The 19,516-nt window shown below is 39.3% G+C and overlaps 1 protein-coding gene across 8 annotated transcripts in view; it reads left to right on the forward strand.

The window, feature by feature from the left end:
• Positions 1-19,516, forward strand: part of DLG2 (discs large MAGUK scaffold protein 2) — a 2,361,423-nt gene that overhangs the window by 1,387,059 nt on the left and 954,848 nt on the right. For 4 of the 8 annotated variants that reach the window (XM_069564805.1, XM_069564807.1, XM_069564808.1 and 1 more), the window contains exon 1: positions 10,750-11,295. The exons of the other annotated variants lie outside the window; for them this stretch is intronic. In XM_069564805.1, coding sequence (XP_069420906.1) covers positions 10,987-11,295 — 309 coding nt within the window. In that variant the 5' untranslated portion in view covers positions 10,750-10,986. Of the gene's footprint in view, positions 1-10,749; positions 11,296-19,516 lie in introns of those variants that run through there. 8 annotated transcript variants of the gene reach the window in all.

Consider the following 19,516-nt stretch of genomic DNA (forward strand, 5'->3'; position numbering starts at 1 on the left):
ATATTTAGCTACACTGTGTGTGCTCAGTTGCTCAGTCGTGTCTGACTCTCTGTGGCCCCATGGACAGTAGCCCACCAGACTCATCTGACCATAAATTTTCCAGGCAGGAATGCTGGAATGGGCTGCTACTTCCCCTCCAGGTGATCTTCCTGACTAAGCTATCAAACCTCATCTCTTGTGTCTCCTGCATTGGCAGGCAGATTCTTTACCACTAGTGCCACCTGGGAAGCCCTTAGCTACATTAACTAAAGGAAAAAGAAAAGACTCAAAGAAAATGAAGAATGAAAGAGGAGATGTTGCATTTGATGTCACAGAAATTAAAAGGATTAGGACTATGAACCGTTCAATTCAGTTCAGTCTCTCAGTCGTGTCCGACTCTTTGCGACCCCATGAATCACAGCACGCCAGGCCTCTCTGTCCATCACCAACTCCCAGAGTTCACTCAGATTCACGTTCATCGATTCAGTGATACCATCCAGCCATCTCATCCTCTGTCACCCCCTTCTCCTCCTGCCCCCAATCCCTCCCAGCATCAGAGTCTTTTCCAATGAGTCAACTCGCATGAGGTGGCCAAAGTACTGGAGTTTCAGCTTTAGCATCATTCCTTCCAAAGAAATCCCAGGGCTGATCTCCTCTAGAATGGACTGGTTGGATCTCCTTGCAAGAGTCTTCTCCAACACCACAGTTCAAAAGCATCAATTCTTCGGTGCTCAGCTTTCTTCACAGTCCAACTCTCACATCCATACATGACTACTGGAAAAACCATAGCCTTGACTAGATGGACCTTAGTCGGCCAGGTAATGTCTCTGCTTTTGAATATGCTATCTAGGTTGGTCATAACTTTCCTTCCAAGGAGTAAGCATCTTTTAATTTCATGGCTGCAATCACCGTGTTCAGTGATTTTGGAGCTCAAAAAATAAAGTCTGACACTGGTTCCACTCTTTCCCCATCTATTCCCCATGAAGTGATGGGACCGGATGCCATGATCTTCATTTTCTGAATGTTGAGCTTTAAGCCAACTTTTTCACTTTCCTCTTTCACTTTCATCAAGAGGCCTTTTAGCTCCTCTTCACTTTCTGCCATAAGGGTGGTGTCATCTGCATATCTGAGGTTATTGATATTTCTCCCGGCAATCTTGATTCCAGCTTGTGCTTCTTCCAGCCCAGTATTTCTCATGATGTACTCTGCATAGAAGTTAAATAAGCAGGGTGACAAAATACAGCCTTGACGTACTCCTTTTCCTATTTGGAACCAGTCTGTTGGTCCATGTCCAGTTCTAACTGTTGCTTCCTGACCTGCATACAGATTTCTCAAGAGGCAGGTCAGGTGGTCTGGTATTCCCATCTCTCTCAGAATTTTCCACAGTTTATTGTGATCCACACAGTCAAAGGCTTTGGCATAGTCAATAAAGCAGAAAGAGATGTTTTTCTGGAACTCTCTTGATTTTTCCATGATCCAGCAGATGTTGGCAATTTGATCTCTAGTTCCTCTGCTTTTCCTAAAACCAGCTTGAACATCAGGAAGTTCACGGTTCTCTTATTGCTGAAGCCTGGCTTGGAGAATTTTGAGCGTTACTTTACTAGCGTGTGAGATGAGTGCAACTGTGCGGTAGTTTGAGCATTCTTTGGCATTGCCTTTCTTTGGGATTGGAATGAAAACTGATCTTTTCTAGTCCTGTGGCCACTGCTGAGTTTTCCCAATTTGCTGGCATATTGAGTGCAGGACTTTCACAGCATCATCTTTCAGGATTTGAAACAGCTCCACTGGAATTCCATCACCTCCACTAGCTTTGTTCGTAGTGATGCTTTCTAAGGCCCACTTGACTTCACATTCCAGGATGTCTGGCTCTAGATGTGTGATCACACCATCATGTCTATCCGGGTCGTGAAGATTTTTTTTGCACAGTTCTGTGTATTCTTGCCATCTCTTCTTAATTTGGATAACAGAAATGGGTAAATTTTTAGAAACAAACAATTTAAAAAACTGAATCCTGAAGAAATAAAAAATATCTGAACAGACCTATAAATAGTAAGAGGATTAAATCAATAAAGAATAACTTCCCCAAAAGCAAAAGCTCAGGACCAGATGGTATCACTGGTGAGATACACCAGACATTTAAGAGGAAAATATGACAGTTCTTCTCAAACTCTTCCAGAAATTGAAAATTCATAAATACTTATGAGCCCACATTAATATGATGCCAAAGCCGGAAAACAACAACAAAAACTTCAGACCAGTATTCCTAATGAATGAAGGCAACAGTCCTCCATAAAATAGCAAACCAAATTCAACAACACACTGAAAGCATCAAACATCATGACCAAGTATGATTTATTCTTGGTTTATCCTTGATTTATCCAGAAATAGTTCAACATATGAAAACAGTCAGTGTGATCACAGTAGCACAAGAAAGGATAAACATCAATGATCATCCCAACAGGTGCATAGACACCAAGATTCTTTCATGATACAAAAACACTGAACAAAGCAGGAATAGAGGTGAATAACTTTGAGATAATAAAGGTCATGGATGAAAGGCCTATAGCTAACATGGTGCTCAATGGTGAAAAACTGAAAGCGTTCCTCTAGGATCAAGAACAAGAAAAGATGCCCATTGTCACCATTTCTAATCAATGGTGTATTGCAAGTTCTAAAGAGAGCAGTTAGGAAGAAAAACAAAAGTCTTATAAATCAGAAAAGGAAGAAGTAAAATTATCTCTGTTCACAGAAAACATTATATCATGTGTAAAAACTCCTGAAGATGCCAGTCATAAACACATCCAGAGATACTGTTAGAACTAATAAATAAATTCAGCAAAGTTACAGTATGAAAAATCAATATACAAAAATCAGTGGTGTTTCTACCTACTAACAATGAACAATTTCAGTACAAAACTAAACAAGCTCATTTGTGATAACGAAAAAAAATAAAATAGAACCTAAATTTTACTAAGGGAGCAAAAAATGAGTATACTGTGAACTACAAGACAAAAAAAAGAACTAAGCAGGACACCTATTACAGATAGTAATGCTTAATTTTTTTAACTTTCCAACTTAATGATGGGAAGGAAGAGAAGATGTCATGCTGCCTTGCTGCTCCCTAATACATACTTGTATTAATATCCCATGAAATCCATACACCTTTTGGATTATATCAAATTAAGAGAAGATGTCAAGAGAAGAAGGGGGCAACAGAGGATAAGATTGTTGGGGGAATGTGTAATTTCCTCAGTTTTGTCTTGCCACAGCAAAAAATTGAACTGGTGGACCAGTGTTACAGCTCTGTTACAGCTCAGGTTTATTTGGCAAGCAAAGGAAAATACATCCTTAAGACGTGAGGGTGAACTGACCCAAAAGAAGCTCAACTTTGGCTCCTCTTTTATACGCTTTTTCTCCTCCCCCTGAGCCGGCTGTATGTAAACTGGGCTAGCCAGGAGAGCTGTTTCACCTGAGGTTCTCACTCCGGTCGGTGGATATACTTTTGTTCCATTTTCTGCAGGCTGTTCCTTCCTTTGTCTTTTAGCCACTGACATTTTAGACTCCTTTTTTCCTATTCTCACTGACAAGGTGATTGGATGGCATCACCAACTCAGTGGGCATGAGTTTGAGGAAACTCCCGGAGAAGACTGGAGTGCTACAGTCCATGGGGTCGCAGAGAGTTGGTTGTGATGTTTTTGTTGACTGAACAACAACAACAAGAGGAGCGTGACTTTGGTGGCTGGAGTTTAGGATTCTCTCCCTGCTGACTGCTGACTGGCTTCTGGCTTGGGGAGCCACTCCCCCTTTTGCACCACCTAGCTATAAAAGGGAGAACAGCTTGAAAACTCTGGAGAGAAAAGCACAGCTGTCAGGAAGTGCAGCTCTTATGAATGAAGATCTGGCTAAAATAAACAGAAGCTGTTTCCTTTTTTAGTATCGAATATTATAAGACCACTAGCAAATTCTTCAAAAAGATAAATTCATACACTTGTACCACTCAGCCACACTAAATATTTTACACAATAACCTCAGAATGCTTTGCTATTTTGTGTTTAAATTCAAAATGCTTATCTGTTCATTTTACACTTGAGATGTAAAACATAGACTGGGATACATGTGTGGTAATAACCACTGAAGGACAATGTTATCTGTTTTCTTGCTTAATTTATTTTAATAAACATTGAATGCCTTTTGTGCTTGACTTAGAGGATGGATGCAAATGAAAAAATAAAAAAAGCCCTCTCCCTTCCCTATTGGCTATTGATTAGGTTGTGATTGAGGAGAATGGCACAGACAGGTAATAGTGCAATTCTTGTTTTAAATATGATTGTAAGTATTACAGTAGAGAAAAGCACAGGTGCTAACAAGTTTATAATGGGAGGGTGACTGGATCTGTTCTGGGAGGGGGTGGGGCAGTGTCCAGGAATGCTTTCTTGAAAGGTGACATTTGATTTGAGCTTCTGGGAGGAATTTCTGAATGCAAGAGTGTTTGGGATGACAACCTGGTAGGAAGTAAGGTCAGGTAAATTGTTTTGGAGTCGTGCTGCATGATAAGCCCGCTCTTTTTAGACTGCATTGTGTGTTTCCTTGAGATAGCTTTCAGGAGATTGTATCATTTTCTTTTATGAATGGTGAACCTCTTTTAATATTTTTTTAAATGTAAATTGTAGCACACATGCAGTGAACTCTGTAAAACATTCATACAGTTAAAATGAATAATTATGAATGAAGCAAAGCATTCAGATAACCAACAAACAGTTTATCCCTGTGGGATCTGCTTCCACTCTCTGCACTCTTCTTTCTTAACCCCTTTCTCATCCATAGGTATCCACTCTTCTGAATCTTGTGATAGTCCTATTCTTTTAATGGCTTCCCTAGAAATCATGACGTGTCCTTAACTTATCAAAGCCTGTGGCTATCATACCTTCATCTTCCTCCCAGATGACACAGAACATTGAACACTTGTGTTGTTATATTCTCAGTACAAAAAAAAAAAAAAACTTTAAAAAGGTACAGGACAAGTTTAAAAATGAGCCATAGTTCCACCATTAATAGTGGTTAGAGCTGCTTTCATTCTGGTGTTCAGTCTGCTAGTCAATTTTAATTGGCACGTACATATTTTGGAAAATTCTGCATGGCAAAAGCACTGTGGCCAAAATAGAAATTTAAAAAGACAGACTGGGGGAAAATATTTGCAATGTGTACCACCAACAAAGAGCTGATTTCCCTATTCGCAAGAACATCCTAGAAATCATTAAGAAGGAGACAGAGTTAGAATGCCCACCCACAAAAACATATAAGTCAGGAGGTGGTATCTTGATGCACCCCACCAAAGGGTGAGTAGGAATGAATTATGTGGAGGTGTGAAGAGGGCAAATAAGCAGGAGCAGGGTGCACAAGTTGGGACGAAGTGCAGGTGTTCACCACAGCCTGTGTAGCTGGAGGGTAGAACAAGGGAGTGAACCGCAGATGAGGCTGGTGAAAACAGCGGAGGCTAGATCACACAGTGCAGGACGACGGACAAGAGGCAGGATGATGCAAGACGCTATGTCTGACGCAGGATGCAGCATGCTTGGGGCTGGTGCATGGGGATGACCCAGAAAGATGTTCTGGGGAGGGAGGTGGGAGGGGGGGTCATGTTTGGGAATGCATGTAAGAATTAAAGATTTTAAAATTTAAAAAATAAAAAACTAAAAATTAAAAAAAAAAAAAAAATAAAGATAGTGCTGTCTGTAGAGATAAAGATCCCCAGAAAATGAAGCTTTGTTGGCAGTTCTGGATCATCCAGAAGGCAGAACGCCGAAGAATTGATGCTTCCAAACTCTAGTGCTGAAGAGGACTCTTGAGAGTCCCTTGGACTGCAAGCAGATCCAACCAGTCAATCCTAAAGGAAACCAACTCTGAATATTCATTGGAAGGACTGACGCTGAAGCTGAAGCTCCCATACCTTGGCCACCTCATGAGAAGAGCTGACTCATTGGGAAAGACCCTGATGCTGGGAAAGGTTAAAGGCAGGAGGAGAAGGGGAAGGCAGAGAATGAGATGGTTGGATGGCAACAGTGACTCAATGGACATGCTGCTGCTGCTAAGTTGCTTCAGTCACGTCCAACCCCATAGACGGCAGCCCACCAGGCTCCGCCGTCCCTGGGATTCTCCAGGCAAGAACACTGGAGTGGGTTGCCATTTCCTTCTCCAATCAGTGGACATGAGTCTGAGCAAATTCTGGGAGATGGTGAAGAACAGGGAAGCCTGGCATGCTGCAGTCCTTGGGGTCACAAAGAGTCAGACATGACTTAGCAACTGAACAACAACAATCCGAATCAGGTTCTCACTTTAGCAGAAGTGGCTCTGGCCACTACATGAGTGTGAATTGGCTTAAAGCAGCTGCCAGCAGCCAGTTACAAAGCTGGTTCACCAGTTTTACAGAGAAGTGATGGTAGCTTAGACTAGGATGGTCCTCATGGCGACTGAGGGAAATAGACAAAAGTGGAAGATACTTACACAGACAGTTCTGTAGTGCATAACTGATTATGCCAGGTGGGTCTGGAAAGACCACAGGACAAGTGATATTGGTTTGATCTTGAAGGATGAGAACAGAATTTTTGTGATACTGTGGTTCATCACTTAGGTTAAGTTGTTAAAATATATACGATATAAGTGATTATCACCTTCTTATCAGTATTCATTTTAGATTCTCTAAGAAATGTCATGTAACCCATTTTCCTTTTTCTCTAGTAGTGTTACAAAATTTGTTATAGTAGAATAAATGTGCATTTCCTGAAAACCATTTGACAGCTTGACCTTTTCAATTCAGATTAATCCCCTCCCCACTAACATCCACCAATTCAATGTACATTATTGAGAATTTGGGACCTTTTGAAATTTTTTTTCTGCCTCCTATTAAATCCTCTGTCCAGTTAAATCTCTATAGCAGTAAGGATGTATCCCACACTATTAATTCATGGCTTTTGCCTCATGAGATTTATAATTAAATTAGTATAACTATTTTGTAAATAATTTTAGAGTCTAAAGTACTTTAAATATTCTTGGTTATCTTACTTTGAAAGGTAATTGTGCTTAGTTCTGAAGATTGTCTGGGCTTAAGGTTATTAGATGTAGAAGAATGATTAATTCTTTTGCATTTGTGGCATCTCTGTTCTTTGCAGTGACCGAAATTCACTGTATACACTTTGCAAATCAAGAGAAATTGCATCTAATACTTCTTACCATTTTATGATTATTTAACACATGACTTGCAGCTGCTAAAAGGCTTTTCTGCTAACCAGCCTCCCTTTAACAAGCACTTAGGTCTTCTTTTGTAATTAATATTTTCATTTTTCATACACATAGAGTGCCTAAAGGAAGTTTTATCTGGAAAAACTCTGCATGGTGTTTTAATGCAATACAATTTATTTAGCAATTCATCTTTGCTATTTATGTTTTATTCAAAAATCAAGCCAGGATTTTATTTTTAAGCCCCTGCTTTAAAATGGGATTATATGAAATCATGTGTGTGAAACTTGAAAATGGTAAAGCACTATAGAATTTAAAGAATCTTCCATTCAAAAAAATAAGTAAGGAAACAAAAAATCCCTGCTAATGGTTGTTTTACAGAGTCAGTGCGAGGTCAAAGAGAGGTCAGTAAGATATATCTCATCTAGGCATTGCCCTGTACACCATCTGCCCATGTTAAATCACAGTGATAAGTGGGATGTAGACTTGTGTGCTGCTAATTCTTATTTTGCCAGACTTTCATGTCATCTTATGGTCATTACAATGGACCAATTACAGTTGACCAAATTGAATTATCTTTAATTAGTAGGTCTGTCTCATATACAGTGGGCTAGTTGGACATATTTATCTGTTTAAGTGGTCTGTCCTCAGACTTGGAAAGCCAAATGTCATTTTTAAAGAGAAAAAAAAATGGGGGAAGGGAGACAGGAGGCTAGAATTATTTTATATGTTTAAAGGGAAAGTATAATGTCAATAGTCTTATAATATGTTTAATAAAAGTTTGCTATGGACTTTAAGATCTTTGGAGGAAAGACACATTGGTTATGCAATATATAACATTTATTTTCTGTACAGACATGACATGCAGAGGTTATTAAAACAGAAATTCTACTGTCCTTGTGATGGGAAGAAATAGCTCATTCCAAAGAACTCATTCATTACAGATTTAGGTCCCAATGAAGATTTGTAATATCTTTGCCAAGAAATTTTCTGTCTTGCTGCAAGCTGCACACGCCATTACAAAATTACAATGGATTCACACTGATTTACTCCTGTATAGATTGATTTTTATACTTGGGAGGCAAATAGATGAGAACAGAACATGTATTCCCTGAAGATGTGATGGGCCTTTGAGCAATGAAATCTGCCTGAAAAACTGGAGAAGCATCTATGGTTAGATAAGATTGGAGAGAACCAAACTCATCACTTCCTGACACTCTCATTTGCTGGGGTGATGGTATTGCCAGCTCACATCGAGTCCTACTGTACAGCCATGCATCATGGTGACACCAGATAAATGAAGTTCTCTAGGGCCTTATTTGACCCAGAAGTTCATTCAGCCAGTATCCCTTGATTCAGTATTAAAAAAGAAAAAAAAAAAATGGGGGAGGGATGAGAGAGTGAGGAAGGAAGAGGAAGAGAAAAAACTGAGATAATGTTCTGCCCCTTTTCTCACTGAATGTCACATGATGACCTATTTGCCGCAGTTTTGCTGTTTGTAGGTATTGACAGTGACTCCTTGTTTCTCTTTTGGAAAGAAATACCGTTAATACCATTGTTGCATCTACCCAACAGTTCAAGTCTTTATGTTTTTGTGACAGATTTCCTTAAAATTTCAGTCAACAGGAAAGTTAACCTTAAAAAGTAGTTTGTTTCTGGAGCACTGGTGAATTGGATCTTTTTTAAAGATTTTTTTAAAATTCTTGGTTGGTTGAGTCTTCATCGCTGGGTGGGGGCTTTCTCTGATTATGGTGAGTGGGAGCTGCTCTGCTGCGGCGTGTGGCCTTCTCATTACGTGACTTCTCTTATTGTAAAGCATGGGTTCCAGGAGTAAGGGCCTTAGTAGTTGCATGTGGACTCAGTAGGTGTGGCACCTGGGCTTAGTTGCTCCATGATGTGTGGAATCTTCTGGTGTCCCTTGCAATGCAAAGCAGATTCTTAGCTACTGGATCACCAGGGAAGCCCTGAATCAAATACTAGTTTCAAAAAATGTTAGTCGCCCCCTTCTTTCCTCTACTCTTTCCTTCTGTTTATCCATCCAGAAGTGTATTTATCATAAGCCTGCTATGTACTGAGCTGGCAGTGTACTAGGTGCTTGGGGAAAAAATAGTCAATATTTTGAACGGAGACCCAGACTTGTCCTTTGAACTTACACATATGAGTCATTGTTAATTAGCAAAGGTGTTTTGAATGCTTGCTGTGTTAGGCAAAGTACTTATATCAGCCCCTTGTGCAGAATTTGGGAAAGGTCTCTTTGGGGCAGCTACACAAAAAGAGGAAATACTGCTCCTTTCTTTGGGGATTTTTATTTACAATAATGATTACTCCAGGGAGTCCTAGTGTTGAAATGTAGAATTTATCGGAATTATGACTTTAGGAACAAGAATCTTGTCAATTTAGTCAGAAATGAGGTCTACACTGCCCCAGCACCTAGTCAATTCACCGAGAAAGGTAGATCTGATGGCATCTTATGGTCTATAAATAAGAATTATATTCTGGGATTATATCATCTTTGTTTGGTGTTGCATAAATGGCAGTTTGCTTCCGAATTAAGCCAAAATTATTTTCTTAGGGATATGTGATAAGGACTAGACGTTTTGGCAATAGATATGGAAACTTTTAAACAGAATAGAAACTCTAAGTGCCATTGTAATTAGCCTTTCACTTTCCTGAAAATACTACGTATGGTTTCTGCAATCATACTAAAATTTTAAAACAATCATGTCCTCTTTGGAAAGCAATTGCTTTAAACTGGATAGATTTCACTCATGTTTCAGTGAAAGAATTTGAAAATTCTGTCTTTGGAAACCAAAATACTGGATGGCAGAACTGGATGTCTTTCACTTTAAAATGCAGTCTCTCTCTGTGGTGAATATATTTGTTGTGGTAAAGTATTTGAAAGGAAATCCTCAGAATAATTTGGGGTAAAGAAAAACACTGTTTTAGAATAAGCCAACCCATCAGTTTTGAACTTTGAAAATTGCTCTATTTTGAATCAGAAAGGATTAATAATTGCTCATAGTGCAAAGAATATATGTTTGTATTACAATGTATAATCCTGTTCTAAGACACACTTCCGAATTTTAAAGGACTCTGGCAAAATGCTGTGATCTCCGTAATTTTTCTGAATGAATCAGTGTTGGGTTACCTCAGGATTTCGGCCTGGGTCCTGGCAAATCTCTCTCTGAATAAGTGATTCCTGTAAACGTTGGGAATTGTTTCACAGGTTAGCTTTCCCATCATTTGACACAGCTTATGCTCTATTGTCTCTGCCTAGATACATCCTCTCTGGAAAGAAGGGTCCTGATAGTCTGATAAGAAGCTCTCTTTCCTGAGGTCTGGATTTTGTGTTGGGGGGGAATCAGCTAGGAGAGGGACAAGCCAGCATGCCAAGTCACGGGGAGCCTCTTTACTGTGGGGCTCCATCCAAAAAGGGTTTGTAGCACAGTGTACAGTCTTGTAGCCCAGCTGTGTGGAGCATTGATTGCTTCTGCCTGGAGCAGGGATACTGTCAAGTTGCTCTGAGTTGAGTCATCTATTGACAAAGAGCTACCAGCCCGCAGATACTGCTGTGCGGAGCTGCTCCGGCGGCTCCCACCGCTCCCACGATGCCCTGCCTGTAGCAGCTGTCAGAGATACTGAGGGATCCACGAAAGAGGGAGGGAGAAAAAAAAAAAAAAAGACTTTTTACAACTGCCTGGAAGAAAGGGGGTGTGAGCTAGGAGGCATTCCCGTGCAGAGCTGACCAAAGGCGAGGGTAGGCACCCTTGCAGTATGAACGCACACCTCACCAAGCAGCACAGCTGCCCCCGGGGCTCCGGTGGCACGGATGCGGGTAGGAGTGTGCCCACACTGATCAGAGATGCTCACTGCGCGTGTGGCTGGCAGAGGAGTCCTCAGGGGCTCGGGTACACCTCCCAGACTATGCCCCCCTCGGGAGCTGGGGGCCCGGCTTCAAACAGGACCAAGCTGGTCACCTTGTGGGACAGTGTGCGGAAAAGCCCCCGCAAGACGAGCACCAAGGGCAGAGGGGCTTGCGGGGAGCGCTGTGCTTGCCCACATGGCTGGATCAGCCCCGCACAGGTGAGCCTTTTCCTGTGACTTTGCCTTGAGGGTCGATCGGGAGAAACCGAGAGCGAGTAAGGGATGGTGAGCATGGTTTGGAAACTTTGCCGTCTTCCTTGCTGACTCTAGGGTAGCTGGCGTGGTAAATGGTAGGCCAAGAGATCCTGTCGTTTCCATAAGTGTCTGTGGCCTCACACCTCTGGGCGGCCTGGGAAAGGCAAGGGATGCCCTGCTCCGTTTCTTTCAGTGACTTTTCCCCAAGTTCAACCTCTCTAGTCCTCAGATGGTTTTACTATTCTGGTCATAGTCTTTTAGCCCCACTTTTACTTCTAATCATTGTTAACTTTTTCTATTCTGTCTAGCTGAGGTTTTGTGTTTTTAAGGAAGAAAGAGAAAATGAACTTTAATCAGATACTTTCCATCTCTTTAAATATGAAAGAGCATTTATTTCTTTAGCTATGGGATGCAGTGATTTGAAGTATGCTATTCTAATTTTACTCTGATAATGCTGTATACCTTTTCAGTAATGGAGAAGAAAATGTGTTTATACTTAATAATTCATTTTATAAACAAAAGGATTAGAACTGGAAGCAAACTAGAGGATATGATTACACTCAGAATAAAATAATGAAACATTTCTTTTATTCATAGAAGCAATAAGGTGATTTATATTAAAAAGCACAACTCATAGTCCCCTGTAATGTATTTCTGAAGCAGATGTTCAGAATCTTTTAATTTGATTCCTAGCTTATTCTTGCCCCCAAACTACTAGCATTTTACCAGAAGTGAGATTAACTCATTTTTCTTTCCTGCCTCCATCCAGAAGAGGGAAAACAACTTCCTGTAAATGCTATAAAATATAAATAAAATGTACCTGTAATCATTGCCATAAATATAGAATTCCACTTGTAAATATTCATTGGAAAGAGAAAAGCTGTGTTTGAAGAAAAATGCTTTCTTGATCTTAAAATGATTTTAGCATAATTAAGAAGTAGATATTGATCATGAGTAAAATGTTGTGGTCTGAGAGGTATAGAGAATGTTCCAATTTAATATTATTTTTTAAAGTAGTTGTAAAAATGTATCAAGCTGTAGTTACATATACACGGTTGTATATATGGCTTTTGATGCATTAACATCATGCCTTTCAGCATCTGGGTTTAAACCAATATATTGTCATTTTAGAATTAAACTAGTTCAGCTTGAAATAAAGCTTGATGTTTGGAAACTCAGTTGTTGTTTTTTTAAGTTAACATGAATTCCAAACTGAATATACAGCCTTGACAATTATGAAGTCTCTATATATTCTTTCCAATACATGTGTTTATATGTCTTTAACCTGTATCTCTTAATTGATTAGATTTAAGTCTCTATGTAAGGCTTAAATAGAGAAGACAAGTGCATCTAGCTTATGGATTTTGCACAGAGTAGTATGTGCAAACATACTTTACTGTTATAATTCTTTTTATCCAAGATGTTATAAACTTTTCATAATTTCTCAAAGCAAAATCTCTAATACTGCAATAACCATGCTGTAAAAATCTTGGTACATTTTTCATCAACCAAGGGAAACTTTTCCCTTCTTTGGTTTTTAACAGAGTCAGCCTCCTACTTGCTTAAATTTATAGCCATTTAGTGCTTTAAAGATTGAAATAGACTCTGCAATGATAATTAAAGACCCAGTGCATATGAGAAGGCAAGAAAATGAGACAGCCACTGTCTCCCATTATTCTTTGCATATACATTTCTATATATCTTTTTTCTCTTATTCACATGTACTTTATCAATTGCTAAGAGCAGTTATCCCCAAATAATGAGGAACCAGTAACGTATCTTCGAGGGTCTTCAGTGTCATAACACTCTTCTATTACCTGTTTATTCCACCCTTTTACTATCTGAGTCCTAAAAATGTGCTACATCAGATTGACCAGTCTCTCTTCATTCCAATCCCATGCTCATGCAAATATATTGAGTATTTTTTAATGTGTCTGTATATGCACATGTACATAGATTTTAATATATTTAAATATCTCTATAATACCTAACTACTTATATGTAGTAACGTATTTTCATGTGTATATAATTATATACATGCATGCATATGCACACATAAAGATTAAAGTTCTATGTTATTCTTTTTGCTCCTCGAAATTTCTAGCTGTTCTTACACAATATTTTTCCTCTCTGTATTAAGTATATTTCCTTTAGTTTCGATAGGTACTCAGAAATGATGCTTTATGTGTATATATATATGTGTGTGTGTGTGCATGTATATAACTATTAATTTACATATGCATCTGAAACTATAACTAATACTTGAAATAGATGTGTGTATGTACTATATGCCCATGTAAAGTATCACGGAAACGTGTGTGTGTATATGTGTCCATTAAAACAAAGTGTGCTTTGAGAATTTTTGGATACTATTTTTACCCCTTAAATTAACTAAAGATATCCTGGGACATGTTTCAAAATAAAGGATAGAGGCTAGTGACAGTGAACATTAGACTCGTTGATAAGGCAGAAAGAAGGAAAGTGCACCTTTGAGAGTTGCCTGGGGACCCATGTGCGGTACGGCACGTGCCTGAGGGCTATTAAGTGTCTGGGAGCTGGGATCCTGCCCTTGGAGATAGCCGCTGTATTATGTGCAAATCGGCAGTGTGATTTCCGGCTGCTATAACACAGGGCCATGGTCAGGACTTGAGTTCCTCCCAAGGCTCCTGGCCAAGCTCCTGTTATTTGGGGTTCAGCGTACAAACAGGACTTTGTCATCATGTTATTCCTAAGCAGGAATAAAAACAGCTTCTGTCCTTTCTCAAAGAAGTTTTCATTCCATTTGGATCTGTAGAATTAATATAACCATAATAATATGTAAGAAAATGGAAAATTATAATATCCAGAAGTGAGTTCTAGAATGCAAGATAATAGTATCGGCCTTGGCGGGTGGTGGGCGGAAATGTACCCATTGCTGCTTGTGTGGCATTTGTCCCCAGAGCAGACTGGTCTGGGGAGGCAGCACAAAACAGAGAATACTCAGAGACCAGGGTTCTGTGCGTTTGTTCTTTATTCATTCATTCTTAATCTGTTTATTCAACAATCATTTCCTGAGTGCCTACTATGCGCCACTCTGTCAGACTCTGTGGATATAACAGGAAACAAAGTAATGTAGATGCGACCCCTACCATTATGGAGCTCAGGCCCTACAGTGGCATGCAACACTTAACAAACATATCATTATATATGCAGAATTATAGCATCATTAATCAGAATTTGGAAGTGAAGCAAAGTTCAATGGACAGCTGCAAATTCCATAGTAAATGTATATTCAAGATAGAGAGGGACCACAAAGGAGTAAGAGGAAAAGATCCTTTTTTAAAAGAAAAGATACTGTATATCTCTACGCTTGGATTTTCTGTTTGTAAAATTAGGATAAAAATAATACTTCACTCACAGGATTATGGTGAGGAATGATTAACATAGTATGTGCAAAGCACTTCACACGGTGCTCACATCTAGTAGAGACTCAATAAATATTTGTGGAGTGAATGAGTGAATGAATAAATCATAAATGCACAATAAAAGTTCACTGCTATTCACCTGTTCATTCGTTTTAGCTGGTTTTCTTGGAAGAGAAGGGAGGTAAGTCAGTGAAGACTTTGCAGGGGTAGTGACTCTGAGACTGAACTGAATTAACTCTTGAAAAATAAAAAGTGTGTTTATCAAGTGGGCAAAGAGAGAGATGCTTTGGGGGCAAAGAGAACAAATGCCAAAACTCATGGAACGCCCTGGTGCCTTGTGGAACTGCCCCCACTTCTGCCTGCCCATGCGAAATGGGCGGGGGTGAGTCCCGCTGGGCTGGCAGCATCGAGCCTCCACGGGGTTTGAGATCTCTGCCTCTCTGGGTCTGGCCTTATGGTCAAAGAACCGTCTAGGCCTCAGTTTCTCTGAAAGTGTTGCTCACTCAGTCGTGTGCAACTCCTTGCAACCTCATGGACTGTAGCCCGCCAGGCTCCTTGGCCCATGGAATTTTCCAGGCAAGAATACTGGAGTGCGTTGCCATTTGCTACTCCAGGGGATCTTCCTGACTCAGGGATGGAACCTGTGTCTCTTGCATTGGCAGGCAGATTCTTTTCCTCCAGGGTCATCTCTATGTCTAAGAAAACGGGTTTTCCTAAATGAACCTCTGTATCTCTTCTGAAACTAATATTCTGTGGCTTTCTCATCTGACATCCATTAATTAATGAGAAGCACTTTAGAAAGGATTTATTCTTTAGAGCTGGATCATCCAAAGGGTGAACTTACTCTCTGCGACCTCACTTGCTTAACCTCTTGGAGACTCATTTGTCCTTTCTGTAGAATGTAGAATGATACTATCACGTTGCGGTCAAGTGTCATAAGAATTGAAAGTACTCTATAGTAAGAGCCTGGCATGGGCAGTTAGCACACAGGAATTGTTCAGTTAAAGAAACGGTATCTGTGATGAGTCGTGATATCCAAATTATGTGTTTTAACCTGAAGAACATTATCCCTCAAATTAATTATCAGTATTGTGGCCCCTCATTAAAATGTCTAGCTTGTCGACTGAACTTTCTGATATCTCACTTACACTGATGAAGTTTAGGCTAGGCAACTGTCCAGAACACTGGGCACAGTACCACATGATGATGGGGTAACATTTTGTCCTCCAGGATTCTCAGAGGGTAACAGTGGTGTCCACTACGAAAAAAAAAATCATGTAAAATAGAGTCATATTGATGAACTAGCATTTTGGTAAGCTTGTATTCAGAGGTAGGTGATGTTAGATTTTTTTCAGTAAGATATTCCTAGAACAACTGCATTTGAAGTGTTTTGCCCAGCTCTGTAAATCTTTCCTAACAGCCCCTCTATAGCTCCTTGAGAAACAGAGTTTAGAGGAACTTGAGAGCAGAGAATGTTTCAGTCCAAGGAGTAGGGTTGCCTAGGCTGAAATCTCAGGCTCAGCTTATGCCCGGTTCAGAAAGACCTGACAGTTTGTTTAAACTCTGGGCTGTTGCTACTGATTCCTTCCATAGAGAGTCCCTTAAGGAAGACTAAGACTTTTTCATCTTTGGAAAACACCAGCAGTCTCCAGGCAAGGGAAGAATTAAGAGGTATCACAGAAGGAATGAAAGCTCTGATCATTCCTTGGGCAGATCTGAAACTCAACACTCCTGGCACCCCTGCTTCTGGACGCTGACATCAGCAGAACATTCTTACTCGGGCAGGACAGGAGAGACAAAGTACAGAGGGTGGAAAAGAAAAGAGCCAAGATGGCGATATTTATCGAGCACTTTCAATGCCCACCATGCATGAAGCATTGTGCTAGGGTCTTTACATTAATCGTTTCTTGGAATTCTTTCAAAAACACTAAAAGAGTGGTTCTGTAATTCCCATTTTTTAGATGTGGAAACTGAGGCCAAAAGTAACTTGCTCCTGTTACTGACAAAGGCAAGACTGATAAAGGCAGAAATAGTTTTAAAGTTCTATCCAGCTTCTTAACCTTTCTGCTACATCTTACAGAAAGACCTATTTGAGGTCCAGTGGAAGATAGAGTACCCTCAGGGACTTCTTTAATTCAAATGGAAATTTCTTTAAGGAATTGGAGTGCTTTATGAGGTTGGTTGGACTGCCACTTCCTAGCAGAAGCCCAGATATCCACATTCTATTTCATTTTCTGCTCTGAAAGCCTGAGTTGGTTGAACCCTTAAAGAGCCCTTTGCTCTCTGGTTAAGAACTATGCTGATTGAAGCAGTGGAGTAGATTCCCATAGTACTGATACACAAATAAGGCATTTCTCTTTGAAAGACCACATCATCTGTGGTTATTTGCAAATAGAATTCCATCTTGCAGTATTTGTGGTAAGGAATCTGGAACCATGTTTTCTAAACTTGATATAAAAGTACAAAATAGGAGTAGAGATTGTCTTACTTAAGTACAGGAAAATCATCTCACATTGCTGAATGAAGGTGAATGTCACGCACATAGTCTACCCACCTATGCGTCTATTAGGCCAAGAATCAAATATCTGCCATGTATATGGTGAGGCGTGTGTGCGTTTGTATATATGCACACATATATATACCGCCATTTCCACTGGCCATCCTCTTCATTTTTTTAAATATTGTTTTATCTTTTACAAATGTAGTACCATTTATTTTATCCTCCATTCTCTGCATTCATTCCTTTAATTTCCTAAGGGCGTGTGTGTGTGTGTGTGTGCGTGTGTGTGTGTGTGTGTATGTGTATATATATATATAGCTGGGTGGGGATTTAGAGGTCGCCTACTGTATTTTCCAAAGGAGAACCTGAAACCTACATACCGTCATTGTCAGTCGTTTTAACATTCCTGAAACCTAGGAAAGTTGTGGCAGGATCGGCCAGTGTCTGAACTCAGGATTCTTTTCATTGTTTCAAGCAGCTTTCCTCTCTTGGCACTTATTTGCTCCTCTCCGTGAAGTGTAATTACTGACAGAAAATTATTTAGCATGCAATTTGTTGATAATGCAATGTTGGGCATTATGCAAAAAATTGCATAAACCTAATTTGTGCATTCTTATAATTCAGACCACAGTCCCCAGAGAGATAAGGAGAGAGACAAGCCATTAGAAGTCATTTTAGAAACGCATGGAGGGACTTAGGTACTGATAACGACAGGAAGGTGATGCTGGCATTTAGGAGAAGGGGGCCAAGGATGCTAAATACACTGTAAATGTGCAGAACAGTCCTGCACAATAAAGAAGGACCCCATTCACTACATAGCTTTTAGCATTTCATATTCATGTTTTTTTTTTAATTTTCTAAACTTAAATTCAGCTTTATAGACAAAGATTTTCTGCAAAGATTTAATAATAATTTAATATTCTAGGAATGTAACTCCTGTGTAAATGAAGGAATCATTGCACTTTTTTCTGTTAGGAATTTTATCAGGATTTGATTCCTCGTTTGGAAAATCCCTTTCTTGAGCGATATTGCTGCTCCTGATACTTACACCATCAATACACCTCACCTGTATCAGTTTACATTTCTAAATGTCACCTACAAATATGTAGTCAGAGACCTGAGGATCCTTTCTACAGATGTACAACCAAAGAGTTTGAATAGGTAGCAACCCACGAAGTATAAAATTTCATCAAATTTCAATAATGTTGTTTTTAAAAAATATTTCATTCGATTGCCATACCATGTATTTATTTTTAAAATATTTTCACACAGTAAGAAATCTGTTTTGTGAAAATTGTGTGGAATTATTTATTTTAGAGGTTTCTGATGTTTACAGTGTTACTTTGATGTTGTTGTGAAGGTCATTTACACTCAGTTTCCCTGTAAGTACTTAGGAACCTGAGATTTATTAATATATATTCCCTATTCCTCATTTTTTATCAAAGGATAGAGTTCTAAGATCTGTTAAAGTACTAGAAATCAAATCAAATGCATACCTTTACATGAGGGGAGGTTCCAAGTAAGGATAGAGAGATAATGATTGATCTGTAAGTAGGCAGGCAGATAAACTTCCTCAGAGGCCTGCCCTATAATAAAATAGGGAATTATTTTGACACTGAAGTTATAAATGAAGTCCAATTTATTTGCAAAACTATGACTTTTTGCTTTTTCCTCTTTAACCACCAGCAATCTTGCTAGATTATCTACACTTCAACTGAAGTATTTCCTTTGCTCCCTTATTATATGCAAATCCATTATTACTTCTTCCAACACTAATTTTCAATCTAAGAGCCATCCTGTGTCTGTTCTTTTGCTGTGCTTCATGTAGGATATAACTGGTCTCTTTATTCCATTTAAATCTAAATTTATTCATTATAAATACATGCCATCATTTGACTACTTTATTGTATTTTCAGGTATAGTTCGGTTCACAGATTGCCATATTGAAAACATATTATTTTAATATAAAGTACTTTCTTTGTATTTCTTCATTTACTTCAGTTAGGCATTATTTTAAAAATACGTAGGCAGTTGTATTATCCATGAATTTCACTTCAGATAGATAAAAGGTATTGTAAAATAGATACTATAAAATGGAAAGGCTGAGTAGAATGGAGAACACTGGTTAGATATTTGAAATTGTTATGTGTTCTGTTACATGTGTGCATTTAGCTTGTCTTCCAACTAGACCACAGGTCAGCAAAGGATAGCCTCCAGGTCGCATCCAACTCACTACCTGTTTTTGTATAGCCTCTGAGCCAAGAATTTTTAAAAATACTTT

Source organism: Ovis canadensis, chromosome 21 (assembly GCF_042477335.2).
Source record: "Ovis canadensis isolate MfBH-ARS-UI-01 breed Bighorn chromosome 21, ARS-UI_OviCan_v2, whole genome shotgun sequence".
Taxonomy (NCBI): Eukaryota; Metazoa; Chordata; class Mammalia; order Artiodactyla; family Bovidae; genus Ovis; species Ovis canadensis.